This window comes from Mchenga conophoros, linkage group LG22 (genome assembly GCF_057382185.1).
Source record: "Mchenga conophoros isolate Kocher_MC1m ecotype Shallow Benthic linkage group LG22, M_conophoros_male_GT1.1, whole genome shotgun sequence".
NCBI classification, from domain to species: Eukaryota; Metazoa; Chordata; class Actinopteri; order Cichliformes; family Cichlidae; genus Mchenga; species Mchenga conophoros.
In genome coordinates, this window is record NC_140546.1 from 29,644,871 (window position 1) to 29,666,016 (window position 21,146).

Consider the following 21,146-nt stretch of genomic DNA (forward strand, 5'->3'; position numbering starts at 1 on the left):
CTGACAGTTGGTTCAAGGATTTCATGGCAGTCGGGCTGCTGCCTGTGGTGGTGTCTGTGTCCCTCCATGGATATGCTTCCCCAGACCACCACTGACCTACCACCAAAGCAGTCTTGCTGAACGATGTTACAGGCTGTATAACGTTCTCCACAGCTTCTCCAGACCCTTTCAAATCCATCACATGTGCTCAGGGTGAAGCTGCTCTTAGCTGTGAAAAGCACAGCACAAATGCCAATCAAGCTCCACAGTGCCGGGCAGTGAGTTTGGTCTGAGACATTCACACCAGTGGTCTCCTGGAAGTCATTTTGTAGGGTTCTGGCAGTTACTCTTGGCACAAAGGAGCAGATGCCGGTCGTCCCAATGGGTTAAGGACCTTCCACAATCCTCTCCAGTTCTCCTAGACTAACTGCCTGTCTCCTTGATCTCCTTTAGTCTCTTCAAACTGTGCTGCGAGACACAGCAAACCTTCTGGTAATGACGCATATTGGTGTTCCATCCCTGAGGAGTTGGACTGTGCACCTGTGCAACCTCTATAATGTCCAAGTATCACCTCATGCAACCAGTAGTGACACTGACCGTAGTCAAATAGAAAAGTTAGTGAACAAACAGTCAGAAAAGATGTCGGTGGTGCTCCGGCGATGCGCTGGGCAGTTTTCACGACCCTCTGCAACGCCTTCCGGTCCGAGGCAGAGCAGCTCCCGTACCAGACTGTTATACAGTTGGTCAGGATGCTCTCGATGGTCCAGCGGTAGAAGTTCACCAGGATGTCTGAGGACAGGTGGTTCTTCCTCAGGAAGAAGAGGCACTGGTGAGCCTTCTTGACCAACTTGGAGCAGTTGGTTGTCCAGATGAGATCCTTGTGTATGTGGATTCCTACATACACATATTCACTTATTCTGTTCACTTCACCCAGTATCCACTTGAAATCTGTATTCAGAACATGACATCCTTCCTGCAAGTTGGATGAGTGTAGCGAAGGTTTATGCTCTCTTTACAATAGAGTGCTGTTACAGAGACTACTCTTTGTGCATTAATCATGCCCATATTATATAATATATGTATTTCAAAGCTTATATGAGGGTCCACTGAGAATTTCCAAAAAAAGTCAAGCATGGCTCAGGATACGGATCATTATACTACTGTATCATCCCTGTTGTACACCTGAAAACAGACCATATCTGCTAGCAGCTCGTGTTACCCAACAATTCCAGCAAAGCCTTGAAATAGAAATTCTACATGGCTTTGAGTGATCAAAGCTGCAACACTGACACTTTACCGTTATTCTCTGGAATACAGATGATGTGACGTGATTCATCGTGACTCAGACAATTCAACAGAAAGGTAGCCGCACCTTTCCACACAGTATGCTTTGTCCATAGATGCCTTCACTCTCTCTTTCTCTTACCCTCTTCATGCATTCTGCACTTTCTCTCAAAGGTTAATAGACACAGGTTTGGTGCTCTAGGCGCTGCTCGTCTCACCCATTATTCCAAATGTCAGCTGTGTAAATGATCAGCGGCGTCCTTGTCATCACATATTATCTGGGTAATTGCCCTCTGATAAACGTATTTGTTTTGATGCAGTATTCATACATTGATAGCCTTCCCTGTGATCGTTATAAAAACATGCTCCCCGTTCACCTTTGACTTCTAGATGAATGCAAAACATAAACATAACATGATGGATCTGTCTTCAGTGCTGTTACCAGCAAATAATGTCTGTTTTTTGACTGCTTTGGTAGTTATTCGAGGATGTTTGTGTAATATCAGCCGCGTGCATCCATCCACATATTTAGTGTATCTACAGAAGCAGCTGTGTTGGCTCTTTAATAATATAGTGGGGAAGTTTAAGCAGTTTTGGTCAATGAGCAAACCGCTGATCTACATAGGTTTGTACTGTAATCCAAATGACTAACAGATCCACTCAGCTGCTGCTTGGGTTTCTTCAGTATATAGGATCTAAACTGAAGTAAGATCATTTTCCTGCATTTTAATCAGACTTTCCTCTCTACAGTAGTAAACCTGTTACACACTTGTGGGAACAAAAGGTACACAAAAGGACTACAGTATTGGCCTATAATTACCATTAAGAGCATTTTAAAAGGGGATTCGTCATTGTTGAAAGCCTCAGAGGGTTGTGGGTTTGTGTTAAAACGTCCACTAAATTGCTCATTTCCCCATGATTGACTTTGCAGTTTATTCTACATTAAAGATAACTAGAAGCTGGCGGTAAGAATCTGAATGGGAGAAAAATAAAAATTCATATAAGGAAAAATAAGAAAGGACGAGAGAAATGAAAGCGTGTGGCCTCGTGCTCTGAACTTAGTGTTAGTATAGGGAGCAGGCAAATGGCCTGTCAGAGTACTACTGTGGAAATATTGTATGTAGACAGAAAAACTGTCACAGAGAGGCACTCAGTGTTGAGTGTTGGCATAGAGAAAAGATTTAAAACACTGTATTTCTTACGTGCACAATGAACTTTTCTACGTGTCTTATGTCCCGTCGTGGCTGCCCCGCCATGAACCTGGTTCTGCTAGAGGTTTCTTCCTGTTAGAAGGGAGTTTTTCCTCCCCACTGTCGCCACGTGTTTCCTCATAGGGGGGCAATCTGATTCTGAGGTTTTCGTCCCGTTATTGTAGGATCTTTTGTGATTTCGCACTAGATAATTAAAACTGAATTTATTTGAATTAAAAAAGTACTTTAGACCCCATCAACCTTTCTCGTGTTCATATCTAGGACTCAGTGTTTGTTTTCATTAATGTTTTTCCCCTCTTTGTGTCACCTAACACAAATAAATTAATCATTCTTAATTTTCACGCAAATGTGTTATCGGTGCTTCAGACCTATTTCAGAAAACCAAATCTCCTTAGAAAACCCAAGACCCAAGCTGCAGACATTACAAATATCCAGCATTCAATTTCTGGGGTGTCAAACTCCAGGCCTCGAGGGCCGGTGTCCCCTTTAGGTTTTATATCTCACCCTGGGTCAACACACCTGAATCAAATGACTAAATCATTACCAGGCCTCAGGAGAACTTCAAGACATGTTGAGGGGGTAATTTAGCCATTTAAATGAGCTGTGTTGGATCAAGGACACAACCTGCAGGACACCGACCCTCGAGGCCTGGACTTCGACACCTGACCTCTAGAGCATCTCATTTTGTTACACCCACAATTTTGGAATGTTAGCAAGAAGCAAGATATAAACAAATTAAAATCATGGTTCAGCCCAGGCTGGTATTTTCCGAAAGCTGACATGTTATTCCTTACATAAGTCAGCCATCATTGCTAATCAGACTACCAGCTTCACACTTTTTTCTATTGTTATCAATAAAAGTGGCTACAGAGAGACGTGAGAGCAGACACTCTGCAAACACTCCTCATACGTGTAACCACAGGCTAATGTTTGTTTCCACTTTTGTGCGGAAGATATAAAGCTTAATTTAAATGGTTGTGACTTGCTGTAATCTATCAGAATTGTCTTGTGTTTATAGCTTTTTCGCCATCTAATCAAAACTCCAATGATAAAATTCAATTAATGATGTTATAGATGATTATTTTCCTAAGTGTCCATGCACTTGCCTCGTACGAAACCCTGCTTCTTTTAATGTTCTTTATACAAATGAATCATTCTTGAAAACTCATGAAACTTTAAACGTGTCAGAAACTATTGAAAAAGTGCATATTTTATGGGTCATGGACATGGATGGTTTATATGGGTTCTAGTATTGTTGTTAAAGTATTCAGTATGCACATGTACCACCACAAGACTTAGTTGGAGCCATTCTCTAAACCTAACAGGGAGCCTGCTATTTTGATTTTATCAAGCACTTTTATTGCCTTTTTTTTTTTTTCAATTTCCTGGTTTATACTTAAACTTTTATATAATTATTTACAGGCACATGATACTCAGTTTGTCTTATCTAAATAGCCTTTAACATTGAGTTAGATGTGCTGCCAAAAGGGAGTCAGTCTTATTACACAAGCCAGTGTGTGAATGGGTGTGTGAATGGGTGAATGACTGAATGTAGTGTGAAGCGCTTTGGGGTCCTTAGGGACTAGAAAAGCGCTATACAAATGCAGGCCTTTTACCATTAGCTGATTTTCACATGTGCTCTTTGACATATGGTATACAGCAGGCACTGAGTGGAAACGGGAAGTGATATCCATTTGTTTGTGCGAAATCCTGCAACATTCCACGTCTGAAGACATACAAGCATACACTGACAAGCACAGAAGTTCAAGGGCCTGTTCATTCCTTTAATTTAATTACATTAGAGTATCTTTGACGTTTCTCCGGCTTCGTTCCTGCCTCAGAATAGCTGTCTGTTAGTTATTGTTGTTATATTTAGAGTGTGATGTATTTTTATTTAATACCAGGTTTTTCCATGTGTAAATATAGAGCAGTGACTCCCGTGTTGATTAATTCCTGAAACTCTCCAAAGCTTTTCCATGCTGCTGTCCTTAACCACGTCCACCCATCTCTGCGTCGCTGTGGAGAAGCCAGCGTTGAGGGAGTCCTCAATCAGCTGGTCCTGGAGCACCTGCAGCTTGCTCCTTTGCAGTGGGGTGAGTCTCTTTTGTGTGCATGCTTGCATTTGTCTTCCTGTGAGATTAATGGTTGTGCTCACACGCCACACCCACAGTTGAATGTTTGTGAACTCGAGCTACTGGAAATGTGCAACATTATGACTAAAGCTCTACGTGGATTTTATTTTACGTCTTTGAGCATGTTTGTCTTCCAGTTACGGTTATTTTGGTGGTTCCATCTCACACTTGTCAGTTAGTGCTTAAACCTCCAGAACTGGTCTCAAGTCATGTTTTTTATTTGCATTTATAATGGGCCACAAGCTATTTTGGAGAAGTGTAGACAGCAGCTTGGGAAATGTGTGAATCACCGGGGACTCACAGAATTTGTAGGAGCACTTTTCAGTCTCACCATCTGTGATCATCCTCTAAAATCACTTTTGATTTACTGCCGGTGTTTGTTTTCTGAGATTCCTGGCCTCTCTTCGGGCCCTGCCAGCATTTTGATTAGTCAGCTGGGGCTGTCCTCCTTTTGCAAAGAGAAAGCAATCTGCGAAATGAAGCGACACAGCAGATCAAGCATGGAAATGTAAGAATCTGTTGAGACAGAAATGGAGGAATCAGGAGCAACATTCGCTGGATGTTTTGGCATTTGACATGCACTTTCTTCAAATACTTTCCAGAGAAAAGCTGATGTTCTGTTTCATGTGTGCATTCTTATTGCAGACATAAATGTTAATCCCTCATGTCTCCATTTCTGCAAAAGTAGTTATGCAGCTCAGACCCGGGCTTTTGCGAGGATTGCTTGTTGTGAGCCAGATAATTTGCCTCAGCCCATTAGGATGCCTTTATCAGGGTTGCCAAGGCTATCACAGGCTCAATTATGGGTATAGTTCAACGATTTCCCCAATGTCTAAAATCATTAGTCCAGTTGGATGCTTGAAATGTCTTTGCTCTCCAAGCCTCACACTAGTAAAATAGCTGTAGGTGAATGCATCTTTAATTTCAAACATTCTGATTACACTTGTGTTTAATTCCCACAGCGTCTATGGAGAACTGTTTTGTTTGCCTTGCTGTGTTGTCACTATACAAAGGTAACTCGTTCCTGACGTGATAGATGACCAAAGAGCCTAAATGAAGCTCAACGCTTAAGTAACGTATTATGTTAATGCTGTTAATATAGAATCATTCCAGAATTTCAGTCTAATAATTTTACTCTTTTTTTTCTTTCTCTCTTTTGGTTTGTGTGACACACTCTTATGTTTTCTAAGATTGATTCAGAAGCTGCTGCAGATATAATTTCACTGTCTGTTAGAAATGGCATGCATAGATTATTACAGCGCTGATGTGAAATGGCTGCATGAGATTTGTGCTGTTTGGAAATCAAATTATTTTCTGCTCCTTAATAGTCTTGATGAGTGCATAAAGAATACACGTTACATCTCAGCATATGTCTCTGAACCATCAGCATGCAATTTTAGCAAATTTAAAGAGTGTTAGCTGTCAATGATAAACATCTCAAAGTGCTTAAGTGTGCCAAAGGAGTCATTTACTTCCCAGTGCCACCCAGGGTCTGTTTTATGGCATTTTCCAGTCATGTGGAACAGTGTTTCCCCCCCCCTCATTCGTATCACACTCTACAGTAAAACAGTTTGTCATTCATATCAGATTCTAGGATTTCCACTTGGCCTCGCTCAAGATGGCAGGCTTCATCTTTGCTTTAACCTTCATTTGTGGATGGCATAGCAAACTGTGTTCACAGGCATGAGTGGAAATGTTCCCAAGCCCATGCTGTAAATTCTGTGACAGGATCATTCCTGCTTTCAGCGCAGTGCTGTTTGAAATGTCGTAGAGATCCAGCACAGATTTTTTAGGCCTTGGCCTTTGTGCACAGAGATTTCTCCAGACTCCTGGAGTCTTTTGATGATTTTAGATGAAGAGAAGATTTAAAGTATTCACTTTTTTATATTCTGGAATGTTTAGACATTGGTGTTTTTGCAGATTGGTGAACCTCTGTCGATATTTACTTTTGAACTCAGGTTCTTTTTATATCCAGTCATCATTGATCTGTTACCAATTTACTCAAGTATTTGCAAAATGTCTGTCTCTGTCTTTGAGACGTCTTACTGCTATCAAATTGAAAATGAGCTGATATTAAACCTATGTTTTAAAAAAACAAAAATAGAAATAGTAACATGTCTCAGTTTAGATTTAGTGTGATTTCTATTGTGGAAAAATAAGGGTTTATGAGATTTGAAAATCATTCAGCCTTTTACATTTTATACAGCATCATAGTTTTGGGAAAATATCTTTTTCCCTTGGCCAAGATCTGCTTCGATAAAAGATGAATAATTACTGCAGGGCGATGCAGATGGGATGTTGAGCCGGGGCAGAGTGTGTGGCTGGACGCGTGGAGAGCCGGGTGGGTTGCTGGCTGCGCAAGAGTAGCAGAGGAAGTGTAGCTGAACCGAGCAGAGAGTCCAGAGTAAATAAATAAAGAGTGACATCCGGAGCAGAGCCTTAGGCCTGGGGAGAGCAATGTGAGCGCTGGATGACAGGGAGGCTGCAGGTCTGATGAACCGGAGGCAAATTAAATTCAGTTGTTTTACTTTTGCAATACTTAGTTCAATAAAACGTTTTTGTCGTAGCAAACTGTCTGTTTCACAGTGCATGCTTTATCTTAGTGTAACTAGTACCACGTTATCCAAAATTTTTCCATAATGATGTTCTTCTACAATAATTCATCTTATTTTCTGATGTGTAATGACAAATGTTCAATCATTTGCAAAACTAAACTGTAATCTTAAAACCTTATATTGCACTGATAATAAAAAAAATAGATGCTTATTCAATAAAGGACTTGTTTGTTGTTCCTGCTGCTGTTGCAGGACGGGGTCAGATGCCCACAGTGCTCTCAGGCCTGTGGAAAGTCGTCACGTTCAAACTGGATATGAACTCTATTCACCTTACTGTAACCATCTGTTACAGCTGGTGTCCTATTAGTATATCATTAAAACCACTCATCCACAGTTTAGTTAGCATACCTACTCATTTAATGCTGTTGATTGTTCTACTTCTAACAGTGGAGTCCACAGTCTATCATTTTCATTTTCAATCAACACTTCAAACACATCCAACTTTTTTATTCATGATTCTAGCTGCTTATGCATTACCTAACAGCTGCTAGTCTTACTTTCTATTAATAATTTACAAATTTGTATTGATAATTTAATGTTTTCAACTACTTATTCATACTTTTTTCTCTTGAACTCTTCAGGTCGACTTAATTCTTAAAGTAAATTCTGTTTGTTTGTTTTTCATGTTATTTTTCAGGTACTCTGTCCACCCATCCTCCAGGCAGCGCAGGGCTGTAGTACTAAGTCGAGCTTAACATGTAACCACATTACATCCACTCAGCTGGTGTCAGAAATTTGTCATGTGTCACTATAACTGTATGTCATCATAGCTGTTTGTAGTGAAACACAATATATTAAAAACTTTGTAAATGCTTTTTAGTTACACGTTCTTGGCCTTAAGCTGGAGAAACAGGCATCTCTGCCTGTGCTTAACCAATTATGTGGCATGAGAAACTTGATCCTCTATGATTTGCTTCTATAGAAACCCTATGAATATTTAATCACACAGGTTCAAGAGAACTTGGAAAGTGCCAGAATCAGTTTTATGGCTTTGTGTTTGTTAATAGTCTCATTACTATTATTGATTGGAGAGCAAACAGAGGCCATTAGTAAATGATTCTACCTCAGGGCAGAATCAGCCCCACAGTCCCATCGGCAGACTTGCAATAAGATCATATATGATCAAATTCACTGCGTTATCACAAATATGAAAGTCTTTTTTTTTTTAATTAGTAAAACATCGTTTTGTTAGTGCTGAATTTCATTTTGCCGAGGTTCAGAAAAATGGCTCTAATTCACTGAGTGGGCGAGAAATTAAAGCGGATTACTTTTGTGTTTCTGTGGTAAACCTTTGCTGACAACAAAACATCAAGTGAAAAGACATTATGCAATGAACACTAGATTAGAGAGCTGCGCTCGTTTATACTGTTCTGTCTGCCCTAAAATATAGTATGTGGAAAGAGTCGACAACTTTTACATCATCTCCACACGTTTGATTTCACAGAAGCTATAATTCCTGACCTGCTGCTGTTGGGTTTTTATTTGTTTAAGAGAAGTATGAATATAGTGCTGTGACTTCAGTATACCAGACGTATTTACAATATAATTTAAGGCCATGTTGTTACAGATGAGGAAAAACCTTTATGACAGATTATATCATAGCTTATTCCTAGAATAGCTGCACTTGGCGCTATACGAGTCTGGATTGATACGTTTCTCTTTGCCTGAGTTTGAGCCCTAATTAAAAAAAAGTCCTCTGACTTTCGCTGCTCTTCATAGTCCTGTAATTTTCAGCTCCAGCAGTCCGCCAGTCTGTTACAGATCCTGAAAAGCAAGTCTAAACTATATATGTTGACTGTGGATTTGGAAGCACTGTTGAAATTGTGAGACGGCTTCACAAACAGTCTAAATGTCAGCAGGGCAGTCTTGGAGATTCTCAGCTATTGTTTTTCACAAGGCTGCTGGCTGACTGGTTTAATTATCTGTGACAAAATTTTATTGCACTCCCAAAACCCATAAGGAGTACTTGTCATCCTTAGAATTGGAGGGAGGACGTTTGACGGGAGGCTGTTAGATCACATTTTTCAGAGGAAAGATTTTACTCAGCACAAATCACACCCCACTTTTTAAAATCTCCTTTCTAATACTGTGTGTAATAGACAGGACATAGCTGAGCTGAGAAAGCAGGGAATTGAATTTGGTGCTGCCAAAACGGACAAGAAGTTTACGTGAACATGCCCAGATTTTCAACATGGATGACTTCAGAGAATGATTTTGTCTCATTGCTGACCAAAAGCTTATTAAAATTCTTTCATAGTAGTTAAAAAAAATACTGTGGCGTTTTCGTTTAAATGAACAAAGTCACACTTGCATATGAAAACAGTATGTGAATTGGTGCTGTGCTGCATTTTAAACATGAAGAATTTTCCCGAACATAAACGTGTTCAGAGAGGGTCCGGACCACGTGTGACCCTAAACTGGAAAAGCAGAAGAAAATTCACGGATGGATGAATACAAATGTTCATATTTACTGAAAGTAGAAGCATTTGAACAGTTTAACACGCCCGTAGTGACTTTAACACGAAACCAACCCGCCACACAGGCCCTTCATAGTTACACAGCCGGCCATTCTGTAAAGCCTCATTGATTATAGCATCTCAGCTGTCAGTTTGATTAAAGGTAAAGTGGTGCAACTTGTGATGGGAGTCAGCTTAATGGAGTGTTGTTAAATAAACATTGACCTGGCCAATCAAGATAAGATACCTTTATTAGTCATGTGCAGACTGTTCTCAAACTGATCTCCCTGTTGGAGCTCAGTCTGGGGGGAGTTATTTTTTTCTCCTCATCTTTCCTCATGTTGTGCAGTTTCCATTGCTATACCTCTCTGACCTGTCTTCCCCATGTGATGTTTTGGTGTAATGCATGTATGGTCGGAGGGTAAGATGGCGCCGCCATTGCGTGCAATAGGTCGGCAGCCTTAACATGAAATTTCCCCTTGTGGGACTAATAAAGGTATCTTATCAAGACGGAGCTGTGTGAGGCTGTGACACCAGCTGGGTGGATGATGATACTGTACACAGAGGGGGCAGCAGGTTTATATCAGACAAGAAGGACCCTGACATGTGTAGGATGGGACTGATAGTTTAATTGATCTATAAGCAATCATCTCTGTACTTTGTAAATGAGAGCACATGTTATACACACATGTGTCAAGTCAGTTGCAAAAGCTATTTACTGTTATCCTATTCCTGGATAAAAATCTGACTCCAAAATTTTGAAGTTGAATTATGTAGTTATAGACAGTTGATGATTTTCAGCATTCGGTGTGTTGAGCGTTGTTACCGTGCAGCGACGTGGAAAACTCGGAGCCTGAGCGTGGACTTTGTACCCGTTCCTCCCCCCACCTCACTACGCCACCAGGAAACCATTTCAGTGGAATACAAATGCAGCCATGAATGGAAAGACAAATGTTTAGTCTAGCAGAGGGATGGAAAGCGAATGGTGGAGGCCACGCTGTAAAAGGCGAAGAAATAATTTAATAAGACAGCACTTCTGAAACGACTCACACTCCTTTTTTCTCCCCCCAGTACCCTCCGCATCCACAGAAAGACATTTGGAGCAGTCACAGGCGGTGGCTTTTCAACACACACGGGGGTGTGGGGTGGGGGGGGGATGCCTCATGGAATAATGTGGCTTTAAGCAATTGTCAGAAGCTCATCTGCCGTAAGTGCTGCAGGTTTGACAAATGATGCTGCCAAACAGCCCAGACTCACCTAACGCTGAAGTCCTGTTGCAGTGACGATGATTAGAGGAGCTGACCTGAGAGAGAGGAAAGAGGCAAATGCATGCATGGCTAAAATGAAAGAAGTGCTCTGACTGCACCTGTAGCTGCTAATATGTCGCATCTGTGAGCACATCAATTTCAGGCTCCTCTGCGGTTTTCAGCACAGCAGTTATGGGGCCGGTGGGAGATGGCAGAAAGCCTTCTTCAGTCTGTGACAAGTTCCTAGAAATGCAAACACATCTACTGGGTGTTGGGCACATCTCTGTTTTTATTTCAGATATAACTGAACCTCGTGTGCAAACTTGTGCACCATGATTAGGTTTAGATCTAGTTAAACATCTGCCCTTCTTTTATGTTTATGTAATATATATTACTATGTAAATGCTTATAATAAACGCGGCTAAAGTTTCAAAAAGCGAGTTAATCATAAGTCATCTGTATGAACCAGAAGCTCAAATTTCAGACTGCTCTAATTTTTTTTCCTGTCTGGCTGTGGATGATGCCATTGACAGCAGATCTCCCTATATGGTTATCTCAGGCACACAGCTCCAGCTGTGACCACAGACAACCACACTACCTGCTTTTTAAACTTTCAATTCCTGGGGGGCAGTGAATTAGGAGAAAGTTGGTTTGGAGGTAAAGTGAGGAGAGATAAAAGAGCCTGTTTCTGACAATGAATGAACTGAGGGGCTGCACTAAGATGAAGTATAAGAAAAATAAGGATTATTTTGAACTGTCACTCATTGGAAAGCTATTCTAGTTAAATCTTTTAAATGTGTTTGCTTGAAAGGCAAACGTTTTCCTTGTTTGTAACCTAATACGCAAGAAAACAGAAATTTCGTGTAAATGATAAATATTTTAATAATAATACGACTTTACATTATTTAACTGAAGACTTTCCCCAAAGTGGCCCACTATGCAGCATCTATCCATCCTCTTCCACTTATCCAATTCAGGGTCACAGGGGGGCTGGAGCTCCCAGTTACCATAGCTACGCAGGGCTAACACACAAAGACAGACAACCATTCAACTCATATTCACACATATTAAACTGGTAGAATCACCAGTTAAGCAATACACAAGCCCAAAACTAAATATATCAAAATGTTATATTTTTGTATCTCCTTGAATGGATTTTCGATCTACCAGTGCAGGTCAAATAAAGAAAGGGGTAACAGTAAAACGGCACAGATGCGATCATATTTGGTGCACAAAAAGTCCTACGACAGAGTACCTTGAGAAGTTGTCTCTTGACATAGGCACAAATTTTGAAATGTGGTGGCACGGTGCCGTAGTGGTTAGCACTGTTACCGCACTGGCTGCAACCACTCTGTGTGGATTTTCCACATTCTCCCCGAGCTTTCCCCTGGGCTTCCTCCAGCTATTTTGGCATCCTCCCACAGTCCACCTGTTATATTAATGGGTAATTCTAAATAAGCCATTAATGTGAGGTAGTTTAAGTGTTTGAGGTGTGTGGAATAAAGTGCTGTATGATTGTGACATTGCTATATAAAAACAAGCACGTTACCTTTTCACCTACAAGCACAGACACCCACAACATAACTGAATAATCTAAAATAAATCCAGCCATCCATTCTCTTCCGCTTGTACTGATCAGGGTCACTATCTCAGCTTCCATACTGTGAAGGCATGGAATATCAACAGTATGTAAAGGTTCAATGACTCAGTCTTACATGAACATGCCCTGTTCTGCATCTAATACTCATACAGTTATTTGATTAACTGATTCAGGGATACTTCCACCTTTTTTTCCACTATCACAGGCTGTTTAGTGTTTACAAGTTAGCAATATGCTTACTTGCTTTACTTACTGCTGTCAGAAATGTATAAAGAATTTTTTGCTCTATATTAAACTACATCAAATCTTGACTGCATTAGTACTTACTAGCATGAAGTCGTGTTTGTCTCTGGTTGTTTTTATTCTGTTACATTTTACTTAAAATTGCTAGAATCCAAAGTTGAATGAAGGGCAGCAGCGCTAGACGGCTTCACAAATCATAATCAGCCTGTTGCATTCTGGCTAACACACACACACACACACACACACACACTATGTTTTGAGCATGCAAAAAGAATACATGGAATAAAAGCTTAGTGCTTCGATTTTAATTCTAATAATTAATTTTAATTGACTCAGCAAATGGTTTATTACAGTCACACAACTGAAAAGACTGGAAAAAGTATTCAATGTGAAACAGAGGAATTAATCACATACTCACATGGGTGTTCCTCCCTTCAAAGTTTAGTATTTTTTACTTGATGAATAAGTTAATCAGTTAAACTGCCGTACAAATTAGCATCAATTACTGTTTTTGGACAAACAAGCGTGTAATGAATGTACTGTGTTTGTCTTTAGCCTGATGTGTTTTGCGTTTAGAAAATCATTAAAAGTTATAATTACATGAAATAATCGAGAATAAAGACTTGTTGGAGGAATTTGTATTTGTAGTTGTTTAGAGCTGTTCAGTTGTTGGATTTTTCTGCAGCAGCAGAAAAGGAAGGCGAGTAAGTTGTAGCCGGTGTGACGTCAGCCACTTATTAGTGAACATTACTTATCCTGTGACTCAGGAGGTAGAATCTGCTGATCCAAAGATTGGTGGTTTGATACCTGGTTCCTTGGTCCATATGTTAAAGTGTCCTTTGGCAGGATGCAATACTGAACCCCAGCTGCCTCTGATGCATTCATCAGAGTGTGAGTTCTTAAAGGTACACAGTAAAGCTCAGTATTAATGTGCCTATGAATGAATGGGTATGGCTTACTGGAAAAACTTTTCAAAAATGAGATTTTAATCTGTAAACCTTCAGGAAAATCTACTCGTATTCTTCTATATCTGCTAGGACATAAACACAAACACACACCTTACCAGCCTCCATCTACTGGAGTGCAAGTAGCCTTAAATTTGCTGCAGGTGTGGCCCATTTATCTGACTGATGGGTGCTGTGAGGAGGACTGAGTTGGCAGAGCCTGATTTATCTGCTTGTTTCTTTTTTAGCTCTGTCAGTCAGCCATCCTAAAGATCTCCAATTGAAGCCAGAGAGAGATATGGGACCATTCACACTTCTTTTGCAAGTCTCCTGGCTAGTCTGCGTGATTTACAGAGGCAGCCCTGACTCAGATGGACTAAGATGGATGTGTGGATGGAAACAAAGAGAGTCATATTTGCAGTGGAGGGGAAATCACGGGGTAGCTTAACAGGAAAGGCTTCAACTGATTCTTCTTCCCGGTTAGCCTGAGCAAGGGGATCTGACAGGAAGAGTCAGTTGCTTTTCAGCTCATTATTTAACCCATTATGAACGTGAATAATGATTTCTGCGCATTGTGTCATGTAGGATTACCATAACACAACACTGAGTAACAAAGCATTGTTAATACATTTTTACCACATTAGGAGGAGGCATGAAAGGATCATTTGTTCTACTTTGGCTGAAATCACCAGTCCTATCCTATCACCCTGGTAGCTTTAATGTGGAAATGAGAGCAAAGAGTAAACCAGCCCACTCTGCGATTCCCTATCTAGCCTTTCCTTTTTCTCTCCGGCCCTGTATGGATCCACAGTTAGCACATTTAACGGGCTTGGAGCGTCTGTTTATGGGGTATTTATCATGGCTACAGAACAATCCGGGCTGTCAGTGCGTCAGTTTGGGTGAGCTGTGGAAATAAATCAAAACTCCCCCGGCTTGCCACAGATAGCACACTACACACTCGCCCATTCATTTAGGCTGCTGGGATGGGAGGAAAGAGTAGGAGAAATAAAAGTTTAGTAAAATTATATAGATGCAGCTAAAGTAAAGGTTTGAATTGAAGTTGTGGAGATCAATTTGGGGAGGTTTCGTCACAGTGTCCAGAAAAAACGTGCTCCATTTGAGCTCATTATTTGTGTTGTATAATTGTAACTATCCAGTGTTTCTTTTGCATCAGCTTAGTTCTCACTGTTTTCCAAATGTATTTTTGGCCTAAACCTATTTCTCTTTCCCAGTCTTATATCAAATAAAACCACCTCCCTTATTGATTTCTTTAGAGGAAACAAGAGTATCCCCAACGGCTGTCTTTTCATTCCTCAAAGACAGATTACCTGACATTTCTAAATGCAACCAAGTCCAACCAATGTTCCTACACTTATTTCTGCTAAAAGGAGGAACGTTGTAGCACAGTTACTAAACTTTCCTCCATAAACCTTTAACTGTGGGAAATACTAACAAACATCTGACTGTGTGTCTTTAATGGAGACATACTTTTACTTGGGTCAATACAGAGTTAGTTAACTTTGATTTCGGGCAGTTTCTTTCACAAACTAGATAGCAGCTTATCTTGTAGCCAGTGCTTGACTGCAGACCTTTTTCTGCTCACTTGTGATGCTGAACCAAGGTGCTCGGTGTATCGAAAATAATGTGTAGCTTGAAATAGACACACTGATAAGCCTGGAGAGTTGAAATCATTTTCATGAGAATAAGAGGATGGATGGAAGTTAAGAACTACTTTAAAGTTAAAAGTACAATGTGTAAAAGCTCTACACTCGTACCCCTCCAAATTCACGTGCGTATTGTAATCCAAGCTACTGTGGCTACTGCAGGGCAAACAAACAGTAGCCTTTCATCTGTAATGAGTGTAGGCTGTCAGTCCACTGTTTACCTCAGCTGTCAATACGTGTCCTCGTCTATTTCCCCTGGTTGGCTGTAAAACCTGGAAAGGAGTCTTCTGTCTGATGACAGCAATACTGAGATGAGCTGCAGAGGATATCCTGGGCTTTTTTTTTTTTGTTTTTTTGTCCCATTTGGATCTTTAGCCATCAGAATTGTTGTCTTAAGGCCAAGAAAGATGCCAAGTGGATCATCGTGGCCTTGCCATATTGGACCATTTGATTGACCTTTATTGTAATTATGTATTTATTTTATTTTATTTTTGGTCGCTACAAACAGGACAGACATGACTGGGGGATAGGACAGGGAGAAAGAATGAAAGAAAGAGAGGGAGAGAAAGAAAAACAGAGGGGGGAAGAGACTGTGAGAAGGGGGGGAAGAAAGAAAGAAAAACAAACAAAACACCTGGGTCACCTGTATGGAGAAAAAAAAACAGAAGAGAAAGCAAACAACAAAGAGCAACATAATAAATACAGCACCATCACAATAAACTAGCTAGCAGTAGATAACAGTAGATACTAAATATTAAACACTATTGTGCAGCACGCAAGATACAGCGCACAATATGCTTTAAGGCAGCAGCCAAGAAAGGTGTAGTCCGCGTCTGTGCACACCTGTGTGGATCAGCATGCTTGTATTCCAAAGGTTTCTCCATGTAATGATCTGCTAGGGATTGTGGGGAGCCATAGCCCCGTCCCCCAGGGCATGAAGCAGGTATGGAGGAGATCCAGGCCCCAGACATCCACAGGCCCCAGAGTACAAGGACCTGAGGAGGACCACCAAAAGGGGAGGAACCGTGCCACCCTCCTGGGAAGAGCTGAGTAGAGCCCCAAAGGAGAGGTCACCCAGCAGCTACGGAGCAGATGCCAGAGGGGGTTGCAGTGGCGTGCCCGCGGGCTCTGCCGACAGCCAGCTGTGCCAGAGAGGACCGAGCTTCAGGCCCAGAGGCCAGAGGCTTGAGGGCACCCCACCCCCCAGAAGGGGCCCAGCCGGGCCACAGGCGCCAGGCCCCGCCAATCAGCCACCAGGAGTGAGCCGGTACATACATGAGCGCCCAGCTCCAGTCGACAAGAACCACCAACACACCAACGTCTGAGGGCATCAGCCACCGGCAGGGAGTGTGGTGAGGGGAGATAGGCCTCCGTACTTTAGAGGGCCTGAGATGTACCCAGAGAGGTTGAGTCTAAGACCCAACCTGACATATAGACACAGACGAACAGGCGCACGCGGACACAGACGTGCATTCCCACCCCCATATGCACAACCAAATACTCGGCACTCACCCAACATGTAGACAGACACAAATAGACACTGCACAGACAGTCACACTCCCCAAACATACTCTATATCCCAGGTCCAGGTACCCCCGCCCTCGGAGGGGCAAGCCGCACCTAAACCCAGGAGATGTAACCCTTCTCTCTTGGGTGGAGGCAAGCGGACCACCTCCTTATCTGCAGTAGCAGGGAGGCCCCGCATCCCAGACCATATCCTGGGCTTTTCTATTACTAAGCACTGGTGTTTTTGCTGCTGTTAGTCTTTAAAGCGAATCTGTCATTATTGGACTGGGATACTCAGCAAATACATTCTATGTACAGTCTCTATTTTTAGAGACTCTTACTCTATTTTCTTTTCTTTTTAGGACATTTGAGCCTAACATTAGCTGGCAGAATGAATGCTTGTTTAGCTTGTTTGTTGTTAGATGTCCAGAGATGGGAGGGTCGCAATACTGGGAATAAATACGCATGTGTATGCACATTTTCACTTGTTAGAGCCCTGACTTCAGTTCAGGAGTGGAGTCTTACGGTGAGGAGGAAGAAGATGATGAGGTGAAAATCAGGAGGAGAGAGAGCAGTGATGGAGGAAGCAAAAGACATTAGGTGAATATGATAATGAAAAAATAGACATGTACAGATATTAAATGGTAATATATAGTTTGAAAGAGCCATTTGTGATCTTTAAATGAAGAGTAGCTTATAAGGTGTATGTATGTGGCTCATAAAACATGATTAGGTGGAACCACGATGCCCATCTTGTATTCAAGAGGAACATGGCAGCTTCCACAAACCGGCACTTGCTCTTATGTATTTGAAATGGATTATTTTAGTTTATGCAAACACATCAATTTATTTGAAAATTACACTCTAGTCAGTGTGTGTTTAAGAGTACAACACTTTTCAATTAAATAACCTTTAAAAAAGTCTTGATTGCACCTTGAAAGATCGTAAAAACAATTAGATTCATATTAAAAGGTAAATTTATCCAGTTTAAAATCAATCGTAACTATTCAGTCACTGTTTGATTTAAAGGTTGGATCATTTAATTAATATTATAGTTGATTTTGTTCTTATTATTATTTTTACTTTAGTTGTGTGTCTGTAAGGAAAAACATACAAGTCATTTACATCTAAGTCTGTCCAGTTAGGAATCCTCATTTTCACTTGTTTTGGTGCAAATCAAAGTGACAACAATCAGCAGAGAGAAACTACGGGTATCTATATAATTTATATCATAAATACCATCTGAAGTATTTTAATCACAGTGGCACCGAGTCATCTCTTCCGTGCATGAGCCATGTTTGCACATTGAGCACCCTGGATAATAAAGACTTTAGTTTGATGGTCGCTTTGAATGTTATGTATAGAGCACGTGTGTGTTTGTCAGTAAAATTAGAGAGGAATAAACTATGAGATGATTGCATATAATAAGCAGTTTATATATAGGGTATTAATTGCATTGACTGAGCTATACTAACAATCTCACAATATGTCTTTTTCTTATTTAAAGGCATTGAATATATTAATAATCTGATATGAAATTCTGTCTCGATATATATCGAGAAACTGTTTCGCCTGCTTCTTGGTGATGTGGCCGCCTCGGACTCGGAGTTTGCTGGGTTCGAGCTGGGCCCAGTGCACAAGCATTTTTGTCTTTCAACATAATTCTTGGACATGTGCCCAGCCCGCCGTTCTTTTTGGCGACGGTGGTAGACGACATAGCCCGTCAGAGAAGTCGCTCTACTGCATCATCTGTCACTATCGATCCTCCTCATTGACGCTCTGATGCCACAGAGATGTAATCAGATCTTTTCTCACATGAATGGAGTCGCTTTGCTTTTTTTCCCTCCTGATTTCAGTCTGTGGATGCCTCAGATCTGTTTCAAAAATTAAATGAATAATGGAAAGTATAGAAATTTGTCTGTTTGTATCATTTGACCTTCATCATGTGAACTATATAAGGCTTAGCTAACTGGGATGTGGACAGGCATTGTATTTTTCTGCTGCAGCTGCGCATTAAAATAAGTCAAGTTTTTAATGATTGTTCATGATTCGGAGGGCAGTGCAGTGGTTAGCACTGTCACTCCTCAGCCATCAGTCAGCTGGGATCTTTGTGTGTGACATTTGCATGTTCTCCCTGTGATTGGATGGGATCTCTCTGGGTATCTTAGTCTTCTTCACACAGTTCTAAGACATTTATTTATTATATTTGTTTATTTTAAATTAGCTGGAGGCGTGAGCGTGAATAAGTGTTAATTTAATTTGATACCAGTACCTCATTCCTTCTGTGTTTGCTTTGTCTGCCATTGCTGAAAGGATCTCAAGTCCCACCGCTGCCAGTTTATACCTTCTGCTCTCACACAGTATGGATTTTCCTTTCCTTGGATAAGGCTGCTAGGAAGCAGTTCATCTATCATGTTTCATTGAGGCTCATCAGATGTTGGTCAGGGATCCACAGGAACAGCAGCGCTGTGGATCCGTGTAACTGAAACTTTTTAGAATGTAATGGACTGATCCAGCTCACACCACTGACAGGTTTCTGGCCCTGACACGTACCGGCCGTGGCTGTAACCGAACACCTGTTGAGAACCGCTGAGCATACTGTTATCCTGTCATTGCCCTCTGACCTGGAATGCAAACTGTATCTTCCAGAGCAAGCAGTGTGTGTGCACAGAGCTTGCAGCTTGCAAAAATGATGTGCCTGGGTGACAGCATATTATGAGGAGAGTTGGAGGGCTGTACAACATCACTGCAGCACCCTACTTTGCTCGGAAAGCACAGGTGGTCCATTTTTGTAAACAATTGAAAAGATCGTAGCATCACATAATCTCACTTGCCCTTTCTTTTAATTTGCCCTTTAAAACTCTTTTCTTCGGTCTCATACACCCCTACATACAAATCCAAAACACTTTGACACTGAGTTGAAACGCTAATGTTGCTACCTCTGATAATGCTGCTGCTATGGCTGGTTAATGTTTGCTAAGATAAATGCTTTGTAGCACACGAGATCAATTAAAAAGGTAGTGCAGACTACGTGATTAATCATTCTGAAAGACGGACAAGAGTGTTGCCTTTCCACATAACTGCTATCATTGGCTGTTGGCCTAATTGTCACTAATTAATAGCTTTCATAGCTGTCAGGAAGGACACATCAAGACAATTCACAATAGAATGTTAATAAAGTCTAAATGTCCCAGTAGGAAGCAGCTAATTGATACAAACATCTGAACAGCTTAGTGTTTGATTCAAATTGAACTGACCCCATTAAAAATGAGTAACTAAGGCAGCTGAGTCACGTTAAGGCATCTGCTTCCAAAATCAGTTAGAATTTGGAGCTGACCAACACTTATTTAAAGCAAGTGTTTTAAATTCTGGTCAGCAGTTATTCCCCCCCCCTCGGATCTGTATCAATCCCTCACAGATGACAGAGTAAATATATGTTTATTAGATGGAAATATTTGACAATCTTGTAATGTTTCAGTACTAGCCCGCATACTTCAGATGTTTACCAAAGGATGCACTACCCTAGAGAGCAGTGATGTGGAAATTCATGAGTAAAGACTAGCTTTCTAAATTTTACCAGAATTTAAATTTCATGTCAGTGTGGTAGCAGCAAACCCATGATTTTGCTTTAAGAAGTGCCATCTCGTATCTCATCATATGTTCTGAATGGGATGTGACACCTTGGTCACAGATCCATTACATGGCCTTTCTCTGAATATCAGAGAGTGCTGACTGAAAGGGGTAATTACAGTGAAGTCTAGGAGAAATAACTGGGTTGTAGACATCGGTGAAATGACCAGCAAAGGCTCATGTCTAGCTCCTGTTACAGTGGGAGCATCTACCACCTCTCCACTCCTGTTGCAGAGTTGCAGTTGATCTAAATGTGTTCACTGGGTCACTAAGACATACATGGGGGGGAAAGATAGATGGAACAGTTTAATGGGCATACAGAGGCAAAGATTCAGTTTAGGGCAGTTAAATGTCTCTTTTGTTAATGCAGTAGAATTTAGACTAGAATTGCGGCGAGTTGTCTCGGTCCACTGTTGTTTAATCAGATCCATCCATCCATTTTCTCGGCTGCTTATTGAATGAGGGTCTCGGTTGGGCCGGTGGCTGTATCGGCTCCACAGGCTAAGCTGCACCATGGACAGCCAGTCTATCACAGGGCTGCTCTAATGTGATTCTTTGTTTTACTATTCTGGCTGCTATATGGGCATTCTCTGAATATTGACTGTAGATGTGTAACAGCACTGTTTGCAAAGTCC

General features: G+C 41.1%; 1 protein-coding gene across 4 annotated transcripts in view; it reads left to right on the forward strand.

The window, feature by feature from the left end:
- Nucleotides 1-21,146, forward strand: part of trappc9 (trafficking protein particle complex subunit 9) — a 230,048-nt gene that overhangs the window by 159,166 nt on the left and 49,736 nt on the right. For all 4 annotated transcript variants that reach the window (XM_085262049.1, XM_085262050.1, XM_085262047.1 and 1 more), the window contains one exon: nucleotides 4,477-4,567. In XM_085262049.1, coding sequence (XP_085118175.1) covers nucleotides 4,477-4,567 — 91 coding nt within the window. The remainder of the gene's footprint in view (nucleotides 1-4,476; nucleotides 4,568-21,146) is intronic.